The sequence below is a fragment of the Aphelocoma coerulescens genome, chromosome 1A (assembly GCF_041296385.1).
Source record: "Aphelocoma coerulescens isolate FSJ_1873_10779 chromosome 1A, UR_Acoe_1.0, whole genome shotgun sequence".
NCBI classification, from domain to species: domain Eukaryota; kingdom Metazoa; phylum Chordata; class Aves; order Passeriformes; family Corvidae; genus Aphelocoma; species Aphelocoma coerulescens.
The window spans coordinates 16,107,708-16,133,427 of record NC_091014.1 but is presented as its reverse complement, the minus strand read 5'-3'; the positions used below and the strand labels follow the sequence as shown (position 1 = coordinate 16,133,427).

General features: G+C 43.0%; 1 protein-coding gene across 1 annotated transcript in view; it reads right to left on the bottom strand.

Moving 5' to 3' along the window:
- Nucleotides 1-25,720, bottom strand: part of LOC138104458 (sucrase-isomaltase, intestinal-like) — a 42,751-nt gene that overhangs the window by 14,051 nt on the left and 2,980 nt on the right. Inside the window, exons 4-12 of the mRNA XM_069003760.1 lie at nucleotides 25,270-25,382; nucleotides 15,191-15,316; nucleotides 14,097-14,228; nucleotides 8,403-8,516; nucleotides 8,176-8,292; nucleotides 8,010-8,094; nucleotides 4,722-4,839; nucleotides 871-1,039; nucleotides 193-309 (exon numbers count right to left, since the gene is read on the bottom strand). Of these exons, the coding sequence (XP_068859861.1) occupies nucleotides 193-309; nucleotides 871-1,039; nucleotides 4,722-4,839; nucleotides 8,010-8,094; nucleotides 8,176-8,292; nucleotides 8,403-8,516; nucleotides 14,097-14,228; nucleotides 15,191-15,316; nucleotides 25,270-25,382 (1,091 nt within the window). The remainder of the gene's footprint in view (nucleotides 1-192; nucleotides 310-870; nucleotides 1,040-4,721; nucleotides 4,840-8,009; nucleotides 8,095-8,175; nucleotides 8,293-8,402; nucleotides 8,517-14,096; nucleotides 14,229-15,190; nucleotides 15,317-25,269; nucleotides 25,383-25,720) is intronic.

Below are 25,720 nucleotides of genomic sequence, written 5' to 3'. Positions count from 1 at the left end.
GTTATCTTTACATTATGGATGGGAAAATTTTACATTTCACTGTGTAATTCCTGCTCTCGGTGCAGCACTCCTTTTCGCCCACTGCTCCAGTTTACCCGAGAAGGGCAGGTTAATTTCTGAGAAAGTAATACAAATCACTATCCACATAACTGTAATCACAGGCTACAGCTTTATGTAATTTTGTTTACTTACGCTGTTTCCCTCTGCATTGTGATTTCTGGAAAATGGATAGAAAGAGCCAAGCTGCATCCAGCGCAGGCAGAGTTCGTAGGTAGTGTTGTAGTTAAACCCACAGATATCAGCACCAATCTAAGGAAAAATAAAATTATTGGGTTTTGTAAGTGTTTGTGATTGTGACTGAGGCCCAAAAATGAGAGGCTACAGAAATTTGCTATTAAAAATATTTTTTTTGTAAAGAAATAACTGTTTTTAATTACTTTATAAGAATGCTCCATAATGATACAAATTTTTCTGCAACTGAGGTTGTGCTATCTCCTAGAGAAATAAGTTCAGTGTGGAAGACCTGACTGTATTTCCAAATTCTTCTGACTGTATTTCCAAATATCTCTACAAATTCTCCCTCCCAACTTGCAAACCTAAGGGTTTTGCAAGGGGTCTTAATCACAGAATACATAATACAAAGAGACCAGTTTTGGATGGCATGCATTAAGTCAGCCTGAAGCTTGCAGTGCTATTTTTGTTTCCCTTCAGCAGCCAAGACTGACATTAAGCCTTTTAATCTGCATTTCCTTACGCTGTGGAGGCTGTTACTGCTGGCCACCTCAAGTGGCTTGTTCCAGAAAACATTTGAGTTAATTTGAAGTGATATTGTGTATAAGCCAGCACCTGCCTAGAGGACACCAGACTTACATAGGGAATGCCAAAGAGGTTGAATTCCAGGATTCCAACGACTGACCGGCGCAGGTCCTTCCACTGAGAGAAGTTGTCGCCCAGCCAGTGTCCACTGTGCTTCCCGCTGCCAACGAATGTGGACCGACTCAAGACAAACGCCCGCTTTCCAGTTGCCTGCTGGACAACACTGCAAAGAAATGCAACAAGATCATTAAAAACAACAATGGTAACCAAGAGCTCTTACGTTGGAAGCCACGCGGGACGGGGAGCCCGGATCCCCAGCGGGGGGAGCGAGAAACAGAAGCCAAACCAATATGGTTGAAAAATGAACTCCGATTTATTAGCAGTCTAAAGGCACTTATATAGTATACCAGCTTGTTAGCTCCTAAGTGGCTTAAAGCTTATCAAGACACATTTCTATTTCTACATAATTGGACTACATTGGCAGTTTTCCACAGTCTTGTTATGATCAAAAGAATTTTGTGCTTGCCTCCCTGTATACTCCCGGATAACACACCTGCAGGTTCTTTACTCCCTGTATGTTCTCAGGCCGAACTGTTTCCTTTCACACAGGGACTTTCCCACGGAAAATGTCTCTCACACACACAAGCCTAAAAACCTCCAGCTCAATAGCTTGCACAGTTCTTTTATTGATCCCAATAATTCTATTCTCCAACACTCTTATCATCAACCTCAGCGTCCAGGCACAATTTTATCTGAAAGGGTATTATTCATGAAACAATTATTATTGCGATCCCTACTCACATGAAAATGTGGCTGCAGAACTGCAAATAAAAGAAAGTTTCAGACAGTGACCAAAATAAAAAAAATAAAATCTATCCAATTCGCAAAACAATTTTTCTCAGGTATTTTTCGTCTTGCTAAATAATAATTTGTGTTTAATTTATTCTCAGCAGCGTCTCAAAATGAAAAATTGAATCATAATTTCCTTTGTATATTAGTACATTAAATTAAGTGTCCAGTGAGTTCCTAAAAAACAATATAGCAGGTATTTTTTTCAACACAAGATTTAGTTAGAGATTTGTATTGGCAAATAAAGTTCTAATATCCTGGAACTAAAAGCAAAAAAAGTCCAACAAAACACGAAAACCAAAAAACCAAACCCACACAAAAATATCAAAATTATATCTAAAAATCTTATAAAAAAATAAATAATCAATATAGAAAACAAATGTGTAATCATTCAAAATGGCACCCCATCCTTGTAGTATTTTCTCTGGTTTCCTGTCTTTTTTGATATATGAGGTTTCATTCATGAATTAGTGGTACAATGAATTTATCTTTGCTTTTTGAAAATCATTTTGCTGCATCATCAGAAAATCAAGGAATATATCTTACTAACAAATCTATTACAAAATTCCTCAGCATAGACTCCTCTCTGTACATAATTATAAATTCCATTATTTTATACTGCAGGAACTCAAATTCAACTCTCCTTTAATATGATTTGGGCAACACAATTTAGATTCTCTGGGAAATTCTAGCATGAAATATTAATCATGTTGTTCACCATCTACTTCCTTCTCCCTTTTCTTAATGAGATTTCATCAAGAGTTCTTTCACCTGTACTCATAATGGCCCAGTGTTTGCTCTTGGGTCTGTAATGGCACACAGACTTTAAAGTGCTTCAACACTTGCTTCTGAAGCAAAAAAAAAAACAACCCAACAGCTTTCATGGAAGACTGAATGCATTAATCTTAGGGGCCATATGCAGCAAGAGGTGCAATTCTTGAACTGTGAGGGACCTGCTGGTTCTGGTTTGCAGGTGCACTGTAGGGCCAACAACTGAACAAGACTCCATGTGCTTTGTATAAAAGCTATTTTGGAGCCTTTCATGGATGTCTGGAGCAGGAGTGCTCTCCTCTGGCTCTCTTTGGCTCTATTTGCAAACACAGGTGCTAATGAAGGCAATATCAGATCAACTCAGCTATGATCCAGTGCTGCATAAACAATTTGTAACAAGTAATTTATTGCATAAGTTCAGTCTTTTGCAAACCATTTCAGAACAGGTCCTAATGTTGTCAAACGTATTTGTTGATTTAAATTATTTACAGAATATCATGTGCAAATAACTCTTGGCATTAAGCTATGCACAGACTGATTGCTGCTAGTTTATGTATTCAAATTCAAACCATTTGACATAGGCCAGATGACACATTTCCTGTTCTCTGTCTGCCTCAGAATAATTCTTAGAATTGATTTTTTATATGATTATGAAGTTGTCATGTATTTTCATCCAATATTCTGCACTTGATGCTGGGTGCTAAATATTCCTGTCAGTAATTTAATTTAATTTAATATATTCTTTGTGAAGAGTGAATGCAGAAAGGATATGCAACCAGCCTTGAAAAGAAATGTATTTGAGAAACCCAAATGAGTATGTAGGAAAAATACTTCACCAAAGTTTCCCAGCTTTGCAGCAAAATCAGCCTCTGCATACACTTTTGGTGGTCTGCTTCACATTTGGCCAAGCAAAGTAAATTTGTTTTGTAAGGAGCCCTGGAAGCAAGTGGTTCAGGAAGGGGGAAGGTTCCCAGCCTTGGGGAAGGCTGTGAGGAGCTGTGCAGCAGTAACTGATCCAGTGGCATTAGTCTGGAGCAGCACAGCCAGGACAATGTGGGCACTGAAGGGGCTGGGGCAGGTGTGCCTGCACACAAAGCTTTTCCTCCTGAATTCACAGGGTTTGTCTCAGGCAATTGGCTTTGCTGGCACAAAGCTTGAGTAAAGCTAAAAAAAAACAGCTCAAGAAGATAGGAAATCTGAAGGCTCTATTCACAGTGCTACCAAGACAGTACATGGTTATGTGGACTCCAGTGTACAGAGAACAAACTCCAGTGGAGAGAGCAGTGCTGGCAGGATCTCTTCAGAGGCTGGGGAATAGGGGCCCAAAAACCATGGTAAGAAGTCCAGAGTTCAGAGGCTTTCTGCTCTTTCTCTCAAAAGTAGAACTGTGCTTCAGCCAGGCCCATAAGAGCTGATAAACTACTGCTCTTTCTCAGTGCTTCCCTTGCCCCGGATTTGGCAAATAAAATACAAACACATCAACACCAGAATTAGGCTCGCTTAACCATGTCCTCCGGATGCTATCACAATCCAGCTTCTGAAAATGAGTGCTAAGTGCTGAAACAGACCACACGTCGACCCCTGCTTTGGCTCTTCCATTGTGGTATTAAATTTCCCTGCATTTTAGCTCAAGCCCTGCTGGAAAAGACATGATTTGCCCATTTCATTTAATCCAACAGCTAGCTTTGCACAGCAACAGTCTGCCTGCGTAAGCTGGTCTTGAGTGCTTCCCAGCTGCAAAATGAGTTTTACAGTAGCTGACAGCAACTGTGCTGCAATGCAGCTCTGCCCTCCTGAACCAACTGAGCCCCAAGCCAATCTGCAAAACACTGCCTGCCAGGAACCAGAGGCAGCTCCAGAAGCAGCTGGTGGACCTGTACAGTTTGGATTCTCCACTGATAGTGACAGAAACTCCTCTGCCACAACAGCAAAGGGACAGACAAATTCCCCTGACACTAGACAAGGCTGTTTCTGCTGCAGCTGTTCATGAGAAGTTCTAACCGAGCACACGAGCATCTTGCTCTAAATATACAAAAGCAGAAGTGGAAAAGTTAGGCCCTACACATACATCCTGATTTAGCTGAGAAAAGTAAAATTAGAAAGGATTCTGTTCTTTGTTCCAGGGTTCTCTTTTCTTGAAACTTCTTACTAAATAGCAAACAGTAAAATGAAACATGGGTCTGTTTCTTATTAAATACTATTACAGATTTCCCAGGTAACATCAGTGGCTTTTAAAATGCATTTTAATCACCTGAAATCTGATTAGAAATATTTTAAAAACTTACTTGAAAGTTGGTTCTGTCTGTGACCAGCCAAAAAGAGAGTGTGTGTTGTAATGGTCTCCAAGGTAAGTCTTGGAGTCAGGACACAGTGTCTTTTCTGCCAGGGAACGATCAGAGATGCCTGAGAATGACACAAAACACTGCAAAATCATGTACATCACAATTCAAATCTCTTCACATTTCTACACATTTAGGGGTGAAAACACCAAAAGATTTGGGAAGAGGAAAAGCTGAAGTGTTGGACCTGCAATGATTTGAGGTTAGCACATAGCCACAAATACATGCTTGCAGACAGGCACCTGTCCTTGGAGAGGGGGAGAGGACTGAGTAAACACTGATAGTTAATTTCAAGTTCTATGTCCAATAATTCAAAACATCTGTACAGATGTCGTGTATTCAGTAAGTAATAGTCAGAAAGAAAATTTCTGCTTTGCTGAATTAAGAATGCACCTACCTATTATTTCACACAACGACAAATCTTAGTTAAAAGCAAAAATTTTGCACAGATGCTACCTGGTCTTTGATCCCATATCAAAGAGATGCTGGTAAAGCCCATTTGGTGCAAAAAAATTTCCATCCTCTTCAGGTAACCACCATGAAAAAGCCACATGAAATTCAGCAGGAATTGGGCAGGTCAGATGTTTATACATTATATTTATTTTTAGCGATGGAGTTGCAAATATTATAAAATTCTCTTAAAAAAAGAAAGTAAATTCTCAAAAATTCTTTTTTTTCATGCTTAATTAGGTGCATTCACCATTGTAACTTTTTCTCCATGAACAAGCAATCTCCCTGCCTAATTGCACTTCCTGTATGGTTGCAGTTCATAATCAAAATTTCTCTGTACCTGAAACCCCATTAGCCTCTCTGCTCTGCTGTACAGCTACAATCCTTGTGTTTGGATCTTTAGACACAAAGTGTGGGTGATCTACATCAGAAATAATTTATAGGCAATTTCCAAGTAACTTTGACTGCTATGTCTTTGAAGAAGACACTAAGCTTCTGAGGAAAGTCACACAATGTCCCAGTGGCTCTTGATTATTAGCCCCATAAATTTAAGGTGGGATAGGAGAGAAAATGCTACCACATGAATCAGTTTCATGCTTCCTTCTTTTTCTGAGTATTTTGTATTCTGCCTCAGCAATACTGATTATTTTACAATTGCATATTAATCTTCAGTATAAAGTGTTTTATAGAAAATTGATTTGAAGGACATCTGGTTTTAGAAGTTCAAACCATGGTTACATGTGGTTATAAAATTTAGATAAGGAGGTTGAAGGCTACATTGACAAAATGCCTGAGGCTCTAAGACTGGGACTTGCACAGATGAAATCACCTCAGACAATAGTGAGCTCCCAAAATGCTGCTAACCCCAGGAAAGTCCTAATGCCTTGTTGGACTCAACAGCTTAGGTCACATCTCATGCCTACACCAGTCAAGGGCTTGGACAGCTAAGAACATGCATCTATTCTATAAAGTGAAATAGAAAAGAAAGCCCTTAAACACCGGTTCAAAACAGATTCCCTACAACTTGGGATGTAATGCCTAGGACTCCTGGCTGCAGAAGGGAGACCACTACCAGGGAGGTCTCTGGGAAGACCTTAGAGCAGCCTTCTGGTACCTAAAGGGGACCTACAATAAACCTGAAGAGGGACTTTTTAAAAGGGCATGGAGTGATAGGACAGGGAATAATTGTTTCAAGAGAGTCGGCTTATATTAGACATAAGGAAGAAATTCTTTACTGTGAGGGTGGTGAAACACTGAAATGGGCTGCCCAGAGAAGTTGTAGATGCCCATCCCCAGAAGTGTTCAAGGCCAGGATGGATAGGGTTTCAAGAAACCTGGTCTGGTGTCCCTGCCCATGGTAGGGGGCTGGAACAAGATGGTCTTGAAGGTCCCTTCCAACACAAACCATTCTGTGATTTCATGGTATCATTCTAACACTCTGAGTCACAAGCAGAAGTAGGGGCATACGTGCCTAAGTCAAGTCAGAGAAACTGGGCTCAAAACACACCTGTCTTCAGTATCTCTCAGTGTCCTTACACGTCATGTAGGCCTCTAGGTCTGAGTCCTTTCTAGTGCCTCAGACTTCAATGCTAATCTTCACAAAGCTCAGCTGCATGGCTCAGAAGCCATTGCATGGGTTCACTCTCAGTCCTTTATTTGTGATGTAAAGGGACCTCTGCCGTTTTGGCCATTTTACCCAGTGTCTCACTTTTTTTTTTTTTTTTTTTTTTTTGAAGACTGACAAAAAATGAAGGTAATTTAAGGCAAAGGTGGAAATTCTCATCATTCCCTGGGCTTTGGTCAAGACCCACAGGGCCAGTATGCAGTGGTTACCTCACAAAGAGAGAAAACACTAAAATCATCATTAAAAGCTCTGCTTCTGCTTTCAAAAATTTACAATCTCTTTATAATATTTTGTCATGCTTTTGTTATGTTTATGTTTCTCTTACATTCAAAGTAAAAAAAAAAAACCAAATTGCAATTTAATAAAGAACATTTTGAATTCTCATGACAGTACGAAAGCCTGAAGGCAAAAAGGGGACATTTCCAATACTCCACTGTCAGCTTTCTGCTGCATATTAACACTGCTCAGGCAGCTGGGCTTTCCTGGGGAAATGTTGGCTGGATTAACTGCCAGGACCACTGGCAATAATCATAGGTATTCATGGCTTCCTGGGGAAGAATGAACATATCATTAACTCAGCTACTGGAAAAGGTTTTCCCATTCCTGTAAGTCTCCCATAGGCTTAGACATTTTAAAACTTATTTTTAGCGCATTTCTAGTAACACAGTGAAAATTTTTTCCTAAGAGAAAGGAAATATACTGAACTAAGGCACCAGGGAGATACCATCTCCCTTGTCATAGTTTGTGAGAAGCCGAGACTGCCCATCTCTGAGACTAGCAGTGGAAAGGCAGAAGGGTTACTCCCTCCATAAGTCCGTAGCTGAGTTACAGTGTATAGGTACCTTGCCCTTTTTTTGATGTGGACCAGTTGCTCAGTGAATGGCAGGAAAGGTCATTTTTCTAGTCCTGGTACGAGGCATACCCTTGGACAGAGGAAAGTGATTGGTTTTGATCCAATCGTCAAAGCTGAGCCACTGGAGTCTTGAACAAATATGTAACTGAACTGAACATACAGAACAGGCAGGGAAAGATGGAAAATGACAGAATGGATTTTTCCCCCCCTAAAATATAGCCTATCAAGGTTTAAAGCAAAACAAACAAGAAAACCAAAGAAACAAACAAACAAAAAATTGACAATGAAATTATACTATTGTACTTACTAGGAATGTAAGGAGGATTATTGATTTCATTATCAGCACATCCAGGATACTGGCCTCGCATGAAATTGGATGGTTCATTCATATCCTTTAATAAAAAGAGTAAGACATGTGGAAATCTTCATTTTCTTTTTTTTAAAGAAGGGAGGGCAGATATAATGAGACATACAATCCAGATCCCATCGTAGTCAAGGACATCCTTAAACTCCAGACACAACTGAGTCCACCACTCCACAGTCCTAGGGTTGGTGTAGTCAGGAAACACAGAATCTCCAGGAGGCCAGGCCTAGGGGTTACATATGTAAATCCTGGTTATTGTCTCATTTCTGTTACACTGCTGCTTTATTGTTTTGAAGCAGCACTAGACCAAATGCATTGCAAAATTAAAAAACCCACCTGCCCGACAGCAGGAGTTACACCATCAGAGTTGTTCACCCACACTCCCATTTCCTGGCCGAGTTCGTAAGGTCTGTAAGTGCCTGGCTCCTCATCCTTGGTTATGAAAGGGTCCTGAAAACAGCAATCATATTTCCTTTATTGAAATCCCAGAGGTAACAAATACTCTTCTATTTGTATATTTTAGAAAAATTTGGATTATGTTCTTAATGCCGATTGCAAAAATATTGGAAGAAAACAGTATTAAAATTTAATAAGAGTTGAGAGCACATAATAATTTAGAAAAAGTCATTAAGGATATGTCATGAGTATTTCTTGTGTAAGGCAAGAGCAATGTGAAATTATTAAATACCCTCTTGTTTATTTTTATGAGATTTTCTATGTTCAAATTATTTTAGAGAGGCACTAGATTTTACTCTTCCCCCCACCAAGGTCTCTGCTGCAGCTCAGTGCCATGCATTCCCACACTTGAGCCCCTCTGGGTTTCCTCCAAGGCAATCGTTATTCCAGCTGCCTCAGCATCAGCAGCTCAATGCTGGAATAACTAAAACTTTTCAAGGGGCTTGAAGTTGGGCACATCCAACCTCCAAAGGGCCCTGCTAGCCCTCCATTCCAAATCAAGGTGGACAAGGGTATTTTATGCCAGTCAGATGCAGAGTAACCCAATTCACACCTGCCTGTGGGGCCTTACACCTCCGTTCTCTGCAGGTACCAAGACCACAGAATTTTACACCCCACAGCTTGTCCTTCCTGCCCCATTTCACTGCTTGGGGTGGTCACCACCTCCCACTGCTGCCAGTGATAATGACACCAACAACTTACCTGCCGCAGGACAGCCATCAGTAGCCATCAAGCTCAGCCAAAGCGAGCCTGATCAGCTCCTGGGGATGATAGAGGCCCACCCACCATGCTGGAAAGTTAATAAAGTTAGGAATGCTTTGAGATGGCAGTGAATGAAGAGATACTCTGCAACTCTGCTCAGCAGTCAGCTGCAACCAAAAGGAGATCAGTGCACTTCGCAATACATCCCTAACTGGAAGCAGTTACCTGCTTTGTGGCTTTTAGAACAGATAAAGATTGCAGCCATTTTGGAAGGGAACTCTTTACTTTTTCCTTAGAAAACCTTACTTCCTCGCATTCTGCTTTAGACAATACCTTTCAGTTATGAAACACAATGGAGAAAAACACCATTGAAACAATTCTTCCATTCAGTTATAGCTTGTGTAATAATTTAAATGAACTTTAATCAAAATGTGGTAGAAGTCTAACTAATAAATATCTTAAGAAGAAAAAAAATCAGATCCCAAATGGTAAGTTGCTTTAAAGGCTTGTTTCAAAGCTCATTTAAATGCCTGAATTAATTGCTTGATTTACTTGTAAGCCCTCTGATAACGATAGCTCTGGTGAGGGAAGTATATTCTTCCACGCCTCAACAACAAAAGCTACAACTAAATCCCTACTTTAGGTGCGAAATTCCGTTTAACTTTACCTATCCAGCTCTCGTGTCACCTCCATAAGGACTGTAAGCGTCCATTACATTTTTTAGCTTGTTCAACAGTCCAACTTTGCAAAAAGACAAAACTGTCCATCTGCAATAATTATCCTATAATTGCAGTAAAGATGTCTCTCAAGGGACTTGAAGGCTAGAAGGAGTCATCTTAATTAGCTACTCCTAATCCAAACGTACGGCTTCCTTCAGCTGAAAGGTTATTCCAGTGCATAAATCTAATACATTATGCAGGTTTAGTATGGCCCTAAAGAGAACAAAACCTCTCCATACATGCAAGGGTTGTTTTTGGGGAAGCAGTTTCAAGCCTGTTAAATTGTGCCTAACTCATCTTTTTAGCATCTTGGGGAGAAGGTGCTGAGCATCCTGAACTCCAACTGACTGCCTAAAGACTGGGGAGCACCCAGCACATACCCAGACTGATGCACTTCCACCGGTGGCCCCAAACATAGATTTTGATGCACATCCATAAAAACTTATCTCCGGAAATTTTAGCCTCTACAGCTCACAGAACTGGACGTTAAAATATTAAAGATATCAAGCATTATTTTGAATCATGAGCATGTTGCTTTTGACTTCTAAGTATTCTGCCACTCATGTCATTCCTAGCTGTTTCTATTTTTAGTATGATTTAATAGATGGTATACAAGGTCTTTCATTAAAGATCCTCTTTAGTAAAAATGTTTATAATTTTTCAGTGTAGTCATTGTTACTTTAGAACTTCTTTGTTTCTAAAGAATATATTTGTTCTGACACAGCTGAAACATGCACATTATTTAGTGCAATAATGATGGCAAAGTCACAATTTCCCACAAATAGAGGTGGCCTCTGAAAGAGATCAGGAGAGAGAAGTGCTAAAGGGCTGCACTTAGAGGCTCCAGTAAGGGAGCCTTGCTACTCTCAAGGTGACCATAGCCATGGAGGGCTCTCAGCATTGGGTGCAAGCATGGAGAGCAGACTTCCTGCTGGTGTGGCACCAGCCACCCCAGTGATGGTGGCACAGCTGAGTTCAGAGTCCCATCCTCAGGCAGGTTACCAGTGTTAATACTGATGGCTGTCAGGATCTGCACTTTGCTGGTGACCAAAGTGGTCTGAGGTAGATGGAACCCATTCCCCAAATCCATTTACTAGAGTTTTTCCATGACAATAAGTGGCTGCAGTCAGAGTCCATTTCCTGAAATCATCATGAGGGAGGCAACAATCTGCTGTATTTGGGGAACTCACCCATTACTGTCACTACCCAAAGGGAATCTAAACAGAAAATTGTTTCAGTATCCAACTGGATTAGACTTGCCTTGATTGCAGCTAGTTTGGCTTTGCTATCACTTGGGAATAAAACCCTTCACACTGCTCCAGCTCCCAACTCAACTTATGAGAATGCTTTATACCACTAAGGAATGCTAACAGACAGATTTTGACAGAGATGTCAGCAATTGTAATAAAGTGAAAATAGAAAACTTTGGTACTGGTGCAACCTATACTTCGCATTAGCTTTTAAATAATGAAGGACAGACTGGCTCAGCTTTTGTTCTTTTTCCACAAGGTTGGCTAAAGAACTAGAGCAGAAGACAGTCCTTAGATACAGGTTAGGGGAAGGCTGAAAGAAAGGCTTCCTATCTGGATTCCCATTAGCTCATTGTACGAATTAAGAGTTGCTATGTTCCTTGCATCTGTCTAACAGCTGAATTTATGCAGCAACACCTCCCTGCACTGCTGCAGAATGTGCCATCTGAGAAAATGAAAGGGCTTTAAAAATGCTGTTGAAGTTAAACTCATAAGTAAGAAGATAATGTTGCTCACCCACTAAACCACGACTGCTTGCCTGTAGCTTCATACCCAGTAGCAAGTGCAAAATAACTGGAGACATCCCAACTTTGATGAAAAAGAAATGACTACCATGTATTTAATGAAAAGCAAAGAGTGCATAGGAAGAGCTACCCCAAACTCCTGGTATTTTATCTTTGTGATAAACCAATAAATAGGCATGTGGTATTTAATGTTACAGCTCTCAGAGATTAGATAAATTTTAGAGTAGTATTGAGGATACAGAGACTCTAAACTGCCTCAGTTAGAAAGAGCAATCAGTCCTGACAGCATATGTGCTCACTACTGCTTAGTTATTTACAATGATGTATCCAGTAAATGTGGGTCTATTTTTGTTTTTAAGTTTATCTCCATCAAAGTGACTTAGTAATCTGTTACTATTTAAACTCTGTGCCTTGAACCTTTACTTATGGAAACTGATTTCACTACTGCACCCCAGAGCCTCTCAGCTGCAGAAGAAATGGAACCTTCAGGGGAAGGTATCTTTAGGGGAAAACTGCTAGCAAGCAGTGGTCAATATATAGACTGCTATTTCCATTATCAATATAAAATTGATCACTTGGGCTGCGTGGTTTTGTTTGAGATTCCTAGTAGTAAATGGAATTATAAGTACACCAAAGCAAAGATTAGGCAAATAATAGAAGGTACTTTTAAAGAAACTATCAGAAAGCTCCCAATTAAAAAGAAAACACTGATATAGCTATCAGTGGTGTTGACTAAGCCATCATCCTCAGTCATATTCTAAACTTCACAACAAACTGTGAGGAAAAAATAAGGACAGGGAGGCACTTCTGACTTAATCTACCTATTTAACAAGATAATGTGATTTTTGGATGAGAAAGCTGCCGTAGCTCTTGCTTATCTTGACTCCAGATACACCAGCACAAGTGAAAGAGCACAATTCAGGACTCTGCTGTTCAATCTCTCTCTCCACAAGCCCTTGACAGGACCCCCAGGACAAGAAGAGGAACGTGGCCCTTATTTTAAAAGGACTGGATTGACTAAGGGTCCCAACATTAGTGACCCATCCATCATGATTCAGTTGGATTAACTGAATCCTGGTCTCCTTAGAAGCATGAGCCATCAATACAATGTAGGTAAATATGTTTGTCTTAGCCTAGCAAAAAAAGGCTGAGGGAGAATACACTTCTTTGAATCAGTGTATCAAGAAAAAAAAGAGAAGGGTGAGAGATTGGCAGTTGGAGGTAAGAACAGTAGTACCCAAATGAAAGATACAAACTGACCATTTAGGTAGAAAATAGATTACAAAACTAGTTATAGCAAAAAGTCCTGAGAGGAACTCTGTGGGATTGTCTCCTTCTCCTTACCCTGAGGCTGCAGATCAGCTCAGCCTGAGCCATCCCTGATGCATCTGTTGGGCCTGTCCACAGCACCCATCTGGGGAGGGACCCTGGCCCCAGCAGCTGCCTGTTGCTCAGCTCACCTTGCAGACAGGCAGCTTTACCCTAATGTTTGCCTTAAATCTGTCCTGCTGCAATTTAAAATGCTTTTCTTCTTATCATGTCCCCAGTGGTTATGGAGAACAAATTGCAGCCTGCTCTGGGGAGCTCAGCCCTCCTAGTTCTAAGCTGCTGGGGGACCCTGGAGGGCAAGATCTTGTGAATTTATCAATGTGTTTTATTTAATGTCTTAATTTATTCAAATCTTTATTTAAATTTCACTTAAATTGGTCTCCAGTTTCCTTGCCACCACTGGTGCTCACTTAGCTCTTGTGACGGAGTCATTTTGGCACAAGGAGCATGTATGGAGAAGTGCTGGAGAGAAATAGCAAATTTTGTTGGAAAAATTTACTGGGGAAGATGGAAAATTCCAGTTTTCACTTCTATCCAAATTGATTCATTTGCCCATATGTCAATTTTACTTAGAGGTTCAACATACATTTTCCACAAATTTGCATGCAAGTAATCATCTCTTACATTAATTTATATTAAAAGTAAGTACAAGGCAACATGAATTGTAGTTGGTAGTTTCCAGAGTGATTAGGAATAGATTTTTTCCAGTATTCAGCTATTTTTGTATGTGTATTAAACTAATTTGTTTATTTCCAGGGAAAGAATTGCGTGAAAGCAATCCTATGTCAATTCAGAGGCAAAATTTCTCATAACTGAGTGGGGGGAAAGTGACAGAGAATGTTTTGGTATAGAGATGGTACTGGTACACAGAAATCAAATAAAGGCAACACTTTTAAAAACTAAATCTGTGAGAAATTGTTCTTCAGCTCTTTTCAACAAATGAGAAAATGGAAAATCTGCTACAATAGTATACATCTGTTAGCACCTAGGTACTGCTATGAAGAATAGTTCTTATAAATGGAGAAATAATTAGCAACATCATTAATTTACCAGAATCACAACATTGTGCTTTCCTTTCGTCTTCAGATCTTTCATGAACTCTGGCAGACCAGCAAAATTCACTTTATCATAGGTGAAATCCAGGCGACGTTCCATGTAGTCAATGTCAAAATGCTGGACATCCTAAACATTTTTAAAGTAAAAGATTACATTAATACTTCATCTAGCTCTGGAGTTCTCATCACAGAGGGGATATGGATCTGTTGGAGGAACTCTAGAGGAGGGCCACAAAAAGTGACCAGAGGACTGGAGCACCTCTGCTATGAGAACAGGCTGAGACAGATGGGGCTGTTCCACCTGGAGAAGAGAAGCCCCCCCTAAAGGGGGCTTATAAGAAAGTTGGTGTCAGACTTTTTATGTAGGGTCTGTAGCAATAGGACAAGGGGTGATGGTTTTAAACTAAAGGAGGATAGATTCGGACTAGATATAAGGAAGGAATTTTTTACCATGAAGTGGTTGCCCAGAGAGGTGGTGAATGCCCCATCCCTAGAAACATTTGAGATTAAGTTGGATGGGACTCTGAGCAACCTAATTTAGTTGAAGATGTGCCTGCTCATTGCAGGGGGGTTGGACTAGATGGTCTTTAAAGGTCTCTTCCAACTCCAACTATTCTATGATTCTATGACTGAAGTATTTGATACAGAAATCAGAATGTATGCAACTGTGTTTCTAAAAAGTGACTAATGTATGTAATGAAACCTAAGAGATTGTAATTGTAATCCTAGCAGTGGACTACATGGAAATGTAGAAATGCTAGTTTAGCAACTATTTTGCAGTGATCTGCATCAGTAGTACCATTATTTATTTTTAAAATGCTAGCACCTCATACTGCATAACAGCAAATCCACACCAGAATTGGCTGCTATGCAGCCAAGAGCAGCTCTTGAACTTCCCGTTCAAAGCCCACTTTCAATGTTCTTTTAAGCATTATGAAGATATTACATGCAAACCCACTACATAAGATTATGGATGTCCTTTTATTCTACAATTCTCTTTGTAAGATAATTATTTTTCCTCTATTATAATTTTAATCACCTCACTTCAGAGTGTAAGATTAGCATACACAGTGAAAAATCCATACTTACATATGGGATGTCATAGTGCTCCATGCGACTGACAGTTTCGTTCAGAACATCAAGGCTGCCATAGCCCCAGCGGGAGAGCTGAAATCCCAGAGACCAGTAGGCTGGCATGTGTGGGCGTCCAATGGCCTGCAGCAGGAATGAGGAATACAGAAACACAAGAGGTGAGATGAAAAGAAGTTATTCTGAACACCAGGAGAGGCTTCCAGATCATTTAAGGCACAAAGACCAGGGCAAAGGCATCACACCCCTGTTAAATACCCATTTCTCTCTCCAAGTGGTTCTCAGCACATGCTTGGCACTTCTAGTGGATCCTTGCTCTTCAGAGAGGCTCCAACAACACCCACACTGAGCATCACTTCTAAGAACGCCCCAGTAGAAGGCACAGTGCATAAAAGCCAGGCTTTTATGGGTTCAATGCGGTCTCAGGCTCTGCACAGCAGCATGGGCCCTCACTTACAGGGTGCATGCCATCAGAAATCCAGCATGCATCCTCATGCCACCTGATCCACAACAACTCCACAAACCCCTCGGTCAAGAGAGGGCAAGTCTCCAACGACACACAGCAACATAAGCTTTGCAAACTTCTCTTGCCACGTCCAGCTGGACTAACTCATCAAGCATCTGATGTTTATTTGAGCTCTCTGAAGTTTTAATCATATTTACACACCAACTTGATGAAATTCAGCTATTTATGGCTGACTACTGTCATTGCTGGCCCACAGCCTTGTGTTGCCAGGCACTGACAACCCTCTTAAATGCCAGAGTTACTGTTTGGTCCCGAAATTCTCAACTGAAACACAAGGTAATGAGTTAAATATGATTTTATAAATATTTGATTTCCACTGTCTGAACATAATCCATCTGTAAATGGCATGGGGAAACTCAATTGAGCACACAGGGAAGCAAGGCATCCTGCTCTGCTTCCCCTGGTGAGAGCTGCTGTGGTAACCTGGGATGAGCAGTGGGCAATCACGATGTGTCTGTTCTACAAGTGAGCTGAAATCTGGCTTTGCCTCATTAGTACACACTAGTGTTTTCTGGGGGACATCTCTTGAAATCCTTACTTCAGTTACACCCAATGAAACTAACCTTTGATTTGTATTTCTAACACCTTTGCAAGCAATACATGAAAATCTAGTAGCTAGTAAGCACCATGACTTATTAATCAGCTGCAGCTATTGTCCCCCTTTGGCTAAAAAATGCCTCCTCCCTTATTTCCTTGTGGATCTCCATATTTAGGTAATTATGCTTAGAAGTGAAAAATAACAAAACTTGCATATTGGCAGCTAAACCCCATCTACTTTAAATAAATAAATCAAGGCATTTCTGGCACTCTGTACTTATTGCATTGCTAAGCTTTCCGGATATGCATTGCATGAAGGCACACCCTCCTATGGGATTTTCTTCAGGAAGAGTCTGACCTGGGAAAGCAATGCTGAACTTGAAATTGCTCTAAAATACATCACATTTGCTAGAGCATCAGTACACGGATGTACAAAGCGCATCAGACAGAAAATCACATGTGGGAGAGAGGCAGAAAAAAGCCGAGGATGTTTTAATGCCCCTGATCTGGGGAACACACAGGGTAAATTGCTTCCAAAGAAGAAAGGCTTGGGAACACACAGTCAAACCTAAGCCCTAAGCATTACAAATTTGGCTACGTGTGCTTTCACTTGTTGGGATGCTGCTGTTTCACCTAAGCAAAAACATGAGGAGGCCAGAACAACTGGTGAGGTTAATGCTTTGGGTCTCTCCAGGAGGGACGCTCTGGCTGATCAGCACAGCTGCCCTGTACACCTGCTACTTGTCCCATCCCACCAGACTTAACTTTCCTGATCCTCCTCAACACCACCTTCTCCTCCAATTCAGCTGGAGGCTGGGGTCTTCAGAAGAAGTGGGAGCAGCTCTCAGCAGCATGTTCCTGCCACAGAAGCACTCAGCTTCCACTGCACGCTGCTGTGCCCTCGCCAGGACAGGCCCTGAACAGACAAAGGTGGTCCCTACCACGTAGGGGGAGGTCAATGGACAGACACATGTCATAACTACCCTGGTGCTATTCCATCTCCTTGCATATGTCATTAATTTTTTTCCAGCGTGTGTGGACATGCCTGATCATCCAGACTATCTTTCAAGCTCTGTCGGGGTTTTCCGTGGAGAGCATGGGGCATGATGGCTCACGACAATCTCCCAGACACCCTGTGAGCCAGCACCAAGGTGTCCAGCACAGCATGGCAAGCCTCAGGGCAAGAAGTCTTCTTCTCTGTCCCATCCACACCCACCATGTTAAGGATAAATTCATCTGAGGAGGCAGCAGAGCTTGTTTTAGACCAGCAAAGGCTGCAAGATGAGCTTTGTGAACCCACCATTTTGTGCTCCTAAAGCAGATGCATATTTTGCCCTTGCTTTCTCTGCTGTAAACAGAGAATGACCTCTACAAACAAGGTTAAAAAAAAACAGACCAAAACAAAAGAAGTCCCTAATGAAATAAAATGCACAGGCTTCTTATCTTGGACAAGAGAAATAGGGAAAACCGCCTGATAAATATCAATCTTGCAGATAAATACAGAGCCTTGTGCCCTGGCAGGATGTCTGCATGGCATCTGCTGCCTCTTCCCAAGCAGGCTGGGAAATGGAAAAGGGGTGACCAGACTGGGCAGAGGCAGTGGAAACTGCTGAGCAGCTATGCTCCAGGTTCTGTGATACCCTGGGTCACTCCTGGCTGGGGAGGACAGTCAGCCCAGGACAGCACCAATACAATGCATTTCAAGAGCTGGATGGGGGTTTGCTTCTTCCCCCATGTCCTGTCAAGCATCCAAGTGGACAGCAGTGGGGCTGGAGGTGGAGCTGTGGCCACTGGCGGGTCAGTCAGAGCCCCTCCAAAAGGGCACATCCCCAGTGCTGGGGTTTGCTGAGGTTCAGCTGCCCACTCTTACGGGATGGTGCTGTGTTACTGTGGACCACAGAACAAGATGGTATTTTATGACAGCATCCCTTGAGGAGTTTGGGATTACAGCTGAACCAACAGAAAAATATCCACCTTGCAAGGAAGATATTAAGTTTTTAAAGCAATTAAAAAGGTTCACCAGACTGGTGCATCTATGGTGAGCTTAATTGAAACCAGCAGAACATTTGAAGAGGAAGGATGAAAACAGGGCAGCTGGGAAAACAAATGTTCTTTTTTCTAATTATGCTGTGGACTCTCTCTAATGGATCCCCCTGAAGCTTCCTGATAAAGTAACTGACATATGGTACCCACTCACAGATGGATCAGCAGAGGCAGGAATGTAATTTTGCAAACCTGAAAACTCAAGCTGGATTTGATATATATTTAGGATCTAGTTAATTCATATAGATTGTATTCTGCATACAAATGATCACAAAGTACAGCAGCGAGCGAAAGCCTGCTTAGCAAAATTGACTCCCATAGAATCAGAAAAGGTAGATGGGGTATGGCAGGGGAACTGAGGGAGGAAAATGCAGAAACAGCAAACATATGGGGTATCCAAAATGAGAAAAAACAAACAAACAAACAAGAAACCCCCCCAAAGATATGGTAGTGCAGAACCAGTAAAAAAAAAAAAAAAGATCCTATTTTCTCTTCCAGAATTCTCCCTGCGCTTGCTTCTTAAATAACTCATGTTGTTTAATAAATTCACTGTTAGTTTTTCCATGCTTACATAACTTGGCATTATGTGTATTTTTTTTTCACTTTCTTCGGAGGCACTTGAGAGCTGATGTATCCAGGGGGTACCCTGGAAGCATTTTGTGGTAAGAACAAAGTGCAGTGGAAACAAGTCTATCTAACAGATAAAATCTGTGTCTAGGGAGCAGGTGACCTGTATTCATTTTCCCTGTGTTGGATTATTGGACAACTAACACTAATATGAGCATCAATACTATGAACTAGGTTATAAATTCTATAGAGTAAATCGGGATCCTATTCTGTTAACACTATGACCAAAGACTTTGATGAGAGAGAAACAGCTGCAGAGTTATGCCTAGATATCACAAAGGCTGGAGAGAGATACTCTTTCCTATGCTCTAAAAGGAGCTGAGATCTCCAGCAATGCAGATTGCTAATCTTGCATCCTAATTAGCCACACAAAATGATTTCTGAAGCTTGATATTTGCTTCAACTCCCTTTCTTCAAAGAGGAGTTATAGGAGGAAACCACAAAAACCCAAGTGGGTTAATGCTCTGGATTTAGACACAGAAATAGTGTTTCTGTATAGTCACACAATGGCTAAATTCCACAGGTGCTCCTATGGCCCAGTTATCTGTATCCAGCTCATCCCCTATGACTTAAGGCAGGCAGGTGAGTGACATGGTCACCTAGTCATTTAGAAGGGTAACCTTCACTCAAACTAACAGAAGCTGAGCTTTGATTTAGGAGAGCAAGAAGAAAGGCCCTGCAGCTGCTAAACCATAAAGAAGATGGTCACAACCTCAGGAATATAAAAAATGTGAGGATTTTCAATGCCAAGGCCTTCAAACCTTGTTCTTTGCTGCACAAAACAATTATCAGCTGTTTATTCCTTCTTGGGGAATTCAGCCGCGAGACTCTCACTGAATCATCTGTGAAAAAATTGAGGTACAAGCAGGTTCCCCATGTTACCTCTCCAATAGGAGAATGGACTAGAGACCTCCTGAGGTCTGTTACACCTGTAACTAGCCCATGCTTCTGTAAGGAGGAAGCAAACCAGCAATTTTCTCTCCAAACAGAATTAGGAGACTTGCAGTTGTCAGAGACTGAAATATTATATTTTATGACTTAAACATTTTCTTTAAGGACTTTTAAAAGCTGAAGACTACCACACCCTGAATGGGACCCTGAGGCCTGACACTGCTCGCTGATGAAGAAAAGATAAAGTAACAACTCAGGGCTGGGGACATTCACTGAGCACAGGCTTAACACCTCCAAGATGAGGACCACAGCCCCAGGGCTATCAGCTGCCAGGCTTGAACAGACCCTCGAACCAATGGGTGGAGGGAGGAGAGGCTTTGGGTATCTGGGAAAAGCCTCTGGTCAGAGGCGCAGTGACTGCCCATCCTCCAACTGTGCAGAGGAGCCCAGCTGAGGGATCCTCACCGGGGTGGGGGAAGCTTATCCACAGCAGAAGGGGGTGACATGGCCCATCACAGGAGCACCCCTCAAAGGGGTCCCCAGACCCTGCACCAGAGCACCAGAGATGATGCAACAGACCCTCAGTGTTGCAAGGGACAGTGTGTCAAGCCAGCCCCTGCAAGGGGAGACATGTGGGTGTTCCCACCTTACCCAAAGTGTATATTAATTCATGGGATTCTGCACTCTTCGGCGTGTGTTGGCGCGTGGTGTGGCAGCATGTAGCGGCGTGGCCACGGCAGCGACGGGGGACCCTCACCACCAGCAGACCAGATGGAGGGGAGAGACGTCGTTGGGATCCTCAGATGGGTGATATGCTTCCACCTAACCCCTGTCACCTCTCCCTGTTCCCCCACCCCCCACGCACACTTCTTTTTCTTCCTCTTTCTTTTTCCTTCCCTTCTCTTTGCCTCTTATACCATTAAATAAAATACATCCATTTTTTGGCAACAACATCTAACCTCGTTTGGTTTTAATCTCATTTCTGGGGATATTTTGAACCTTCTAAGTTCTTTCAGGTTTATGCTCAGAGAATTATCTTGCTTTGCTTTCCTGGGTCCAAACCGGATTGTAACAGCAGTATGCTCACTTACAGCTTATTATTGGATAATTTGTGATAAAATAACAAATTAATGGCTTCCTCTCTACCCAAGAGCTATTAAATATCCATTTGTTGAACCCTAACATTCCTGAGTGTCTTGTTATGGAGCTCATGCACCACTGTTGGTCTGTTCTGAAAGGCCACCAGTAGTTTTGGCAATGTTGGCCTGGAATACCAGGCTCAGCTCAGTGCCTGAACTCTTTAGCTTGTTACTGCTTTTTCTCACCCTCCTGCAAACTGAGGTGTTTGCCATTAGAAGAGAGATTTGTGTTACATAACTGTTCTGCACACCAGACCTCTTCTGCAGTAGGAGAAAAATGTGATCGCTGTCATATATGAAGATCTGTACAGGACAATCTCAGATGGGGCAGGAGCAATGCCCCACACAGCTGGGCTCAGGGACAGGAGGGAGAAGAAGAATCGGGCTGGAGGCTTCTCCTTCCCATGGGACTATGCCCAGCACATACCCTCTACCTGCTGTCACTGCTGTAGCACTCTGGTGCCACTGGCAGGATGCATCACCTTTAGCTCACCTCTGCTCCATGCACAGCAGAGGGACAGTGGTACAAGCATTTAGCCCTCTGCTCCCTTCTCACACTCTGCTGTCGGGGTCCCTCCCCCGCCATGTAGCCCTGGGAGAGGGGCCCTGGAGGGGAGGCAGGGGTTTCCCTGCCCCTGGTCGGCCTCGTTCCCCGTTGGTTGGTTTGTGTTCCCCTGCACGGCCAAGGACCCTCGGGTCCCGTGACTGTAGCAGTTCCTCGGCAGAGCCCGGCCATGCGGCTGGAGAAATAAACATCTCTGAAACATCTAGCAAGAATCTGTCCATATCTATTTCTTTCCCACGGGACTCCTGATTTGATACATCGTGTTACAGAATCCCCAAAGTAACACCCTGCCTCACTCTTGGAGCAGATTATCCCGGGCCAGGCTGGCATCCAGGGCCACCACAGCTTTTGCTGTTGCCTGTCCTCACTCCATGGATGCAGAGAGCCTGGTGGCTCTGGCTGGGCAGCTGCAATAATCACACAATCACCACACAGGGAGCCCTGTTCCTGGCATAGCCTGGACCCAGCACATCTGGCCAAGAGTCCATGGTCCACCCTGGGTGCTGGTGGCAACCTGGAGAGGTGTGTGGGGAAATCTTGCATACTCCAAAGACCAAATAAAGAGCTTTGTTACAAAGCTGTCCTAACTCACTGGTTTGGAGGGAGCGATATGAAAGCACAGAGCAGAGCTAGGTTCCTAAACCTCTCACAGAAACAAGTGTAGCAGGGGCAGAGAGGTGGCCCAGATATTGACGTGGCACTGAAAGCAAAAGCACAAAACATTTGAGAAAGGTGTAAAGCACTTTGCTCAGGAAACAGATCCCTTGTTCTCACCAGCTGCGCTCCAGCTGGCACCTGGCCACCCTGCCACACCAGTGGGGCCATCCCGGAGAGATACAATGCATGGTCCCTGCAAAAAGCAGTGACTGCGGCAGATGCTTGCACAGGAGGGAGGTGCCTCGCTAAGCTCTGCAGCAGTGCAGCCTGGTCCCACCAGGGGCCCCTGCAGCCAGGATCTCCCAAAACACCAATTCCTGGAGGAGACCCATGCAAACAGCTGAGAGAGCCGAGCCATGCTGCTGAGCAGTGCCTTGCAGACATCAGTCACACTTCTCCTTTCTACCCCTTCTCCTTCCCTACAGCATGACAATGACTGCACGGGGAAAGTCCTCTCAGTGTGACAGAAAATACAATTGAAAAAGAAAGTCTTTTCTGTCTCCTTCACCACCTTCCCACATATCTTGTACATAAAAGCCAAATTATTACCCTAGAGACTAATAATATGGTAATTGTAACACTTCTGACCTTGGAATTTCAGGATGTTTACTGAAGAAGTTATTATTTCACACTGAAATTACTAACATGCATTCTTTAAGATTCCCTAGAGAGCTGAGCACAAGCTCAAAGAATACAGAACAGGATTTTTTTGTCCTGGCATGTGACATGTCTCATTAGGAGACGCCCACTGCTCTCCTTTACCTTGTTTTCTTTGCTCCAGCTCCATTTCCAGAGACAGGGGTGGAAACTGAGCTGCTGCTACCCATCAGCTGGGGAGTGAGAACTCTCTCATTTTATTTTCAGATGCTGACCACCTGCTAAGCTACAGAAATGCTGCCTTCAAACACCAGTGAAAGACTTTGAAAAGAAACAGGGGTGGCTCTAATTTCCATCGTACTGCTGCACTAACTCCCTTGAAAGGGGGATCAAAGCTCCAGCCTGGGGGAGAGTTGCTTTACTTCTCTCTCCCCCCCCCCTCTTTTTTTCCCCCTTATTTTATTACCCATGTGTAAGTTAAAACCCCAGCCTGCTTGCTGGTCTGTGGCACTGAGATCAGAGATAGTTTGAGCTGGGATAGAGTTAATTTTCTTCATAGTACCTGGTATGGGACTGTATTTTGAATTTGTGCTGAAAATAGTGATGATAATTCTGGGATATTTTTGATTTTGCTGAGGAGTGCTTTCACAGAGTCAAGTCCTCCTTTGCCCCTTACTCCACACCACCAATGAGGCGGCTGGGGGTACACAAGGAGCTGGGAGGAGACACAGCCAGGACAGCTGAGCCCAACTGACCCAAGGGATATTCCACATCATATGGCTTCATACTCGGCATATAAATCTGGGGAAAGGGAGAGCAGGAACATTTGGAGTGATGGCATTTGTCTTCCCCAGTAACTGTCACATGTCCCGCCATTCCCCAGATTCCTGGAGGTGGCTAAAACACCCTCCTGCCCCTGGGAAGTGGTGAATGAATTCCTTGTTTTGCCTTGCTTGCGTGCACAGTTTTGCTTCACCCAATAAACTGTCTTATCTCAACCCACGAATTTTCTCACTTTTACCCTTTGGATTCTCTCCCCCGCCCCACTGAGGGGGTGTGAGCGAGTGGCTGTGTGAGGCTGAGTTGCCAGCTGGGGTTAAACCATGACAGGCAACTGGTGGGGACAATGTGTAGAGGGAGCTGGAAACCTCCAAGCAACAGAGCAGTCGCTCCTGCTCCTGGACATGGAGGGGCACCGTCAGCCTCCCACCTCTCTGGGGGGTAGCACCTGAACCTCTGCTTGGAAAAGGAAGGTCTAGCAGAGCCCACCACCCTGGAGAAGCTCCAGCCTTCCCAAAACAGCAGCATGAGCAAGTCTTATCCTTTCTTTCACCAAACCAGAACCCAGCAATACCTTCCTTCTGAGCTAAAACCTCTTCTTCCCTCACTCTAAACCACAATATTTCTGTTCCCATACAGGCACTTTAAAAGAAGCCAAGCATAGGATATGGAGGCTTTAAAAAGCCAAGAAAGACAAAATGTTTGCTGCAGATCAGAGCTCAGGCCCCTTTGATAGGTGGCACATGGGAAGGCAGAGCACATGCACATCTCACTGTGAGCTCTGAGTGCCTGGCTCTGGGATGCCCTATCCTGCCCAGCCTTCCAGTTGCAGCCTGATCCTCAGGGTCTGCACAGTGACCCCCTTCTCACAGTAACATGCCCCTTCTCAGCTTTGCTCTATACCCTTTAGGTTTGACACTGATTTCTTTATCTACACAGCTTGGGTCTAAGGTAGAAATTTTCTGTGGGAAGGTACAGTTGAAGCATCATTTGGTGACCAGGAAAAACACGTTATCTGTGCAGACCTCACTAGATAAGAATTGCATGTACACTTCCAAAACAGCCATTTGCATGTGTACTCTCAGTTCTCTGGAAAACATTGGGCAATTCATAGCAAGTATTTACACTCTCTGAGACAGCAGTAAATGCATTGTTATACATCTATGCTCTCCAATGCAATTATATGGGTTTTCATTAGTAAACAACTAATTTGGCTCCAAAATCAGCAAGCAATTCCATTGGCAAATAAAGGCTCGAAGACTTTAAAGTCCATTCAACATCTCTGAAAGCCAGCATATGTAAAGTTCCCAAACATTCCATCTGTGCTCTGCCTAGTTTATTTTCTTGGCCCACAGTGTCAAAATGCAGTCATGTCACACAGCAAAGACTGTAAAGCTGTGACGGCCCAGAGAGGAGTAAGCTCAGACAGATTTCTTTCTAATCATTGCATCCCTTTAGTGCACTCCTGCATCCCATCCTGGCATACTGCAGGAAAGGCTGGAGATGTGCACTGAACACCCAGCCAGCCTGTGACACTGAGACAGACTGTTCACAGATGCTCGAGCATACGCCAGTTGTCCCATGGATCTGAAGCTGCGGCTTTGCACGAATGGATCAGGACAAAGCTCTGGCTGCCCTACCTGCTGATACTACCAGATACTGACAGGACTGTGTTACAAGGCACTGCTCCATGTACCATGTGCACTTTTCTACTGACCTCAGTGTATTGCTGAACTACGTTTTCAGGAGTTGGTCCCAGGAAGAGATAGAAGTCGAGGATCCCTCCAATAGTGCGGAAAGTTAAAGCTGGGTTTGGAGACAGAGTAACATCTAAAAGGGAAAAAAAAAGGTTCTCAGTACAAACCAGCTCTGCACTATACATGGGAATGGGTCAAGAATGCATCAGGGGAGGATGAGACTCAACATTAGGAGGCATTTCTTTACTGAGGGGGGCAAAATGCTGGAACAGGCTTCCTAGAGATGTTGTCGATGCCCTGCATGTGTCAGTGTTTAAGAGGCATTTGGACAATCCTTAACAACATGTTTAGCTTTGGGTCAGCCTTGAAGTGTTTGGGCAGTTGTACTATAAGTACGTTTTATGTCCCTTCCAACTGAAATATCCTATCCTATCCTATCCTATCCTATCCTATCCTATCCTATCCTATCCT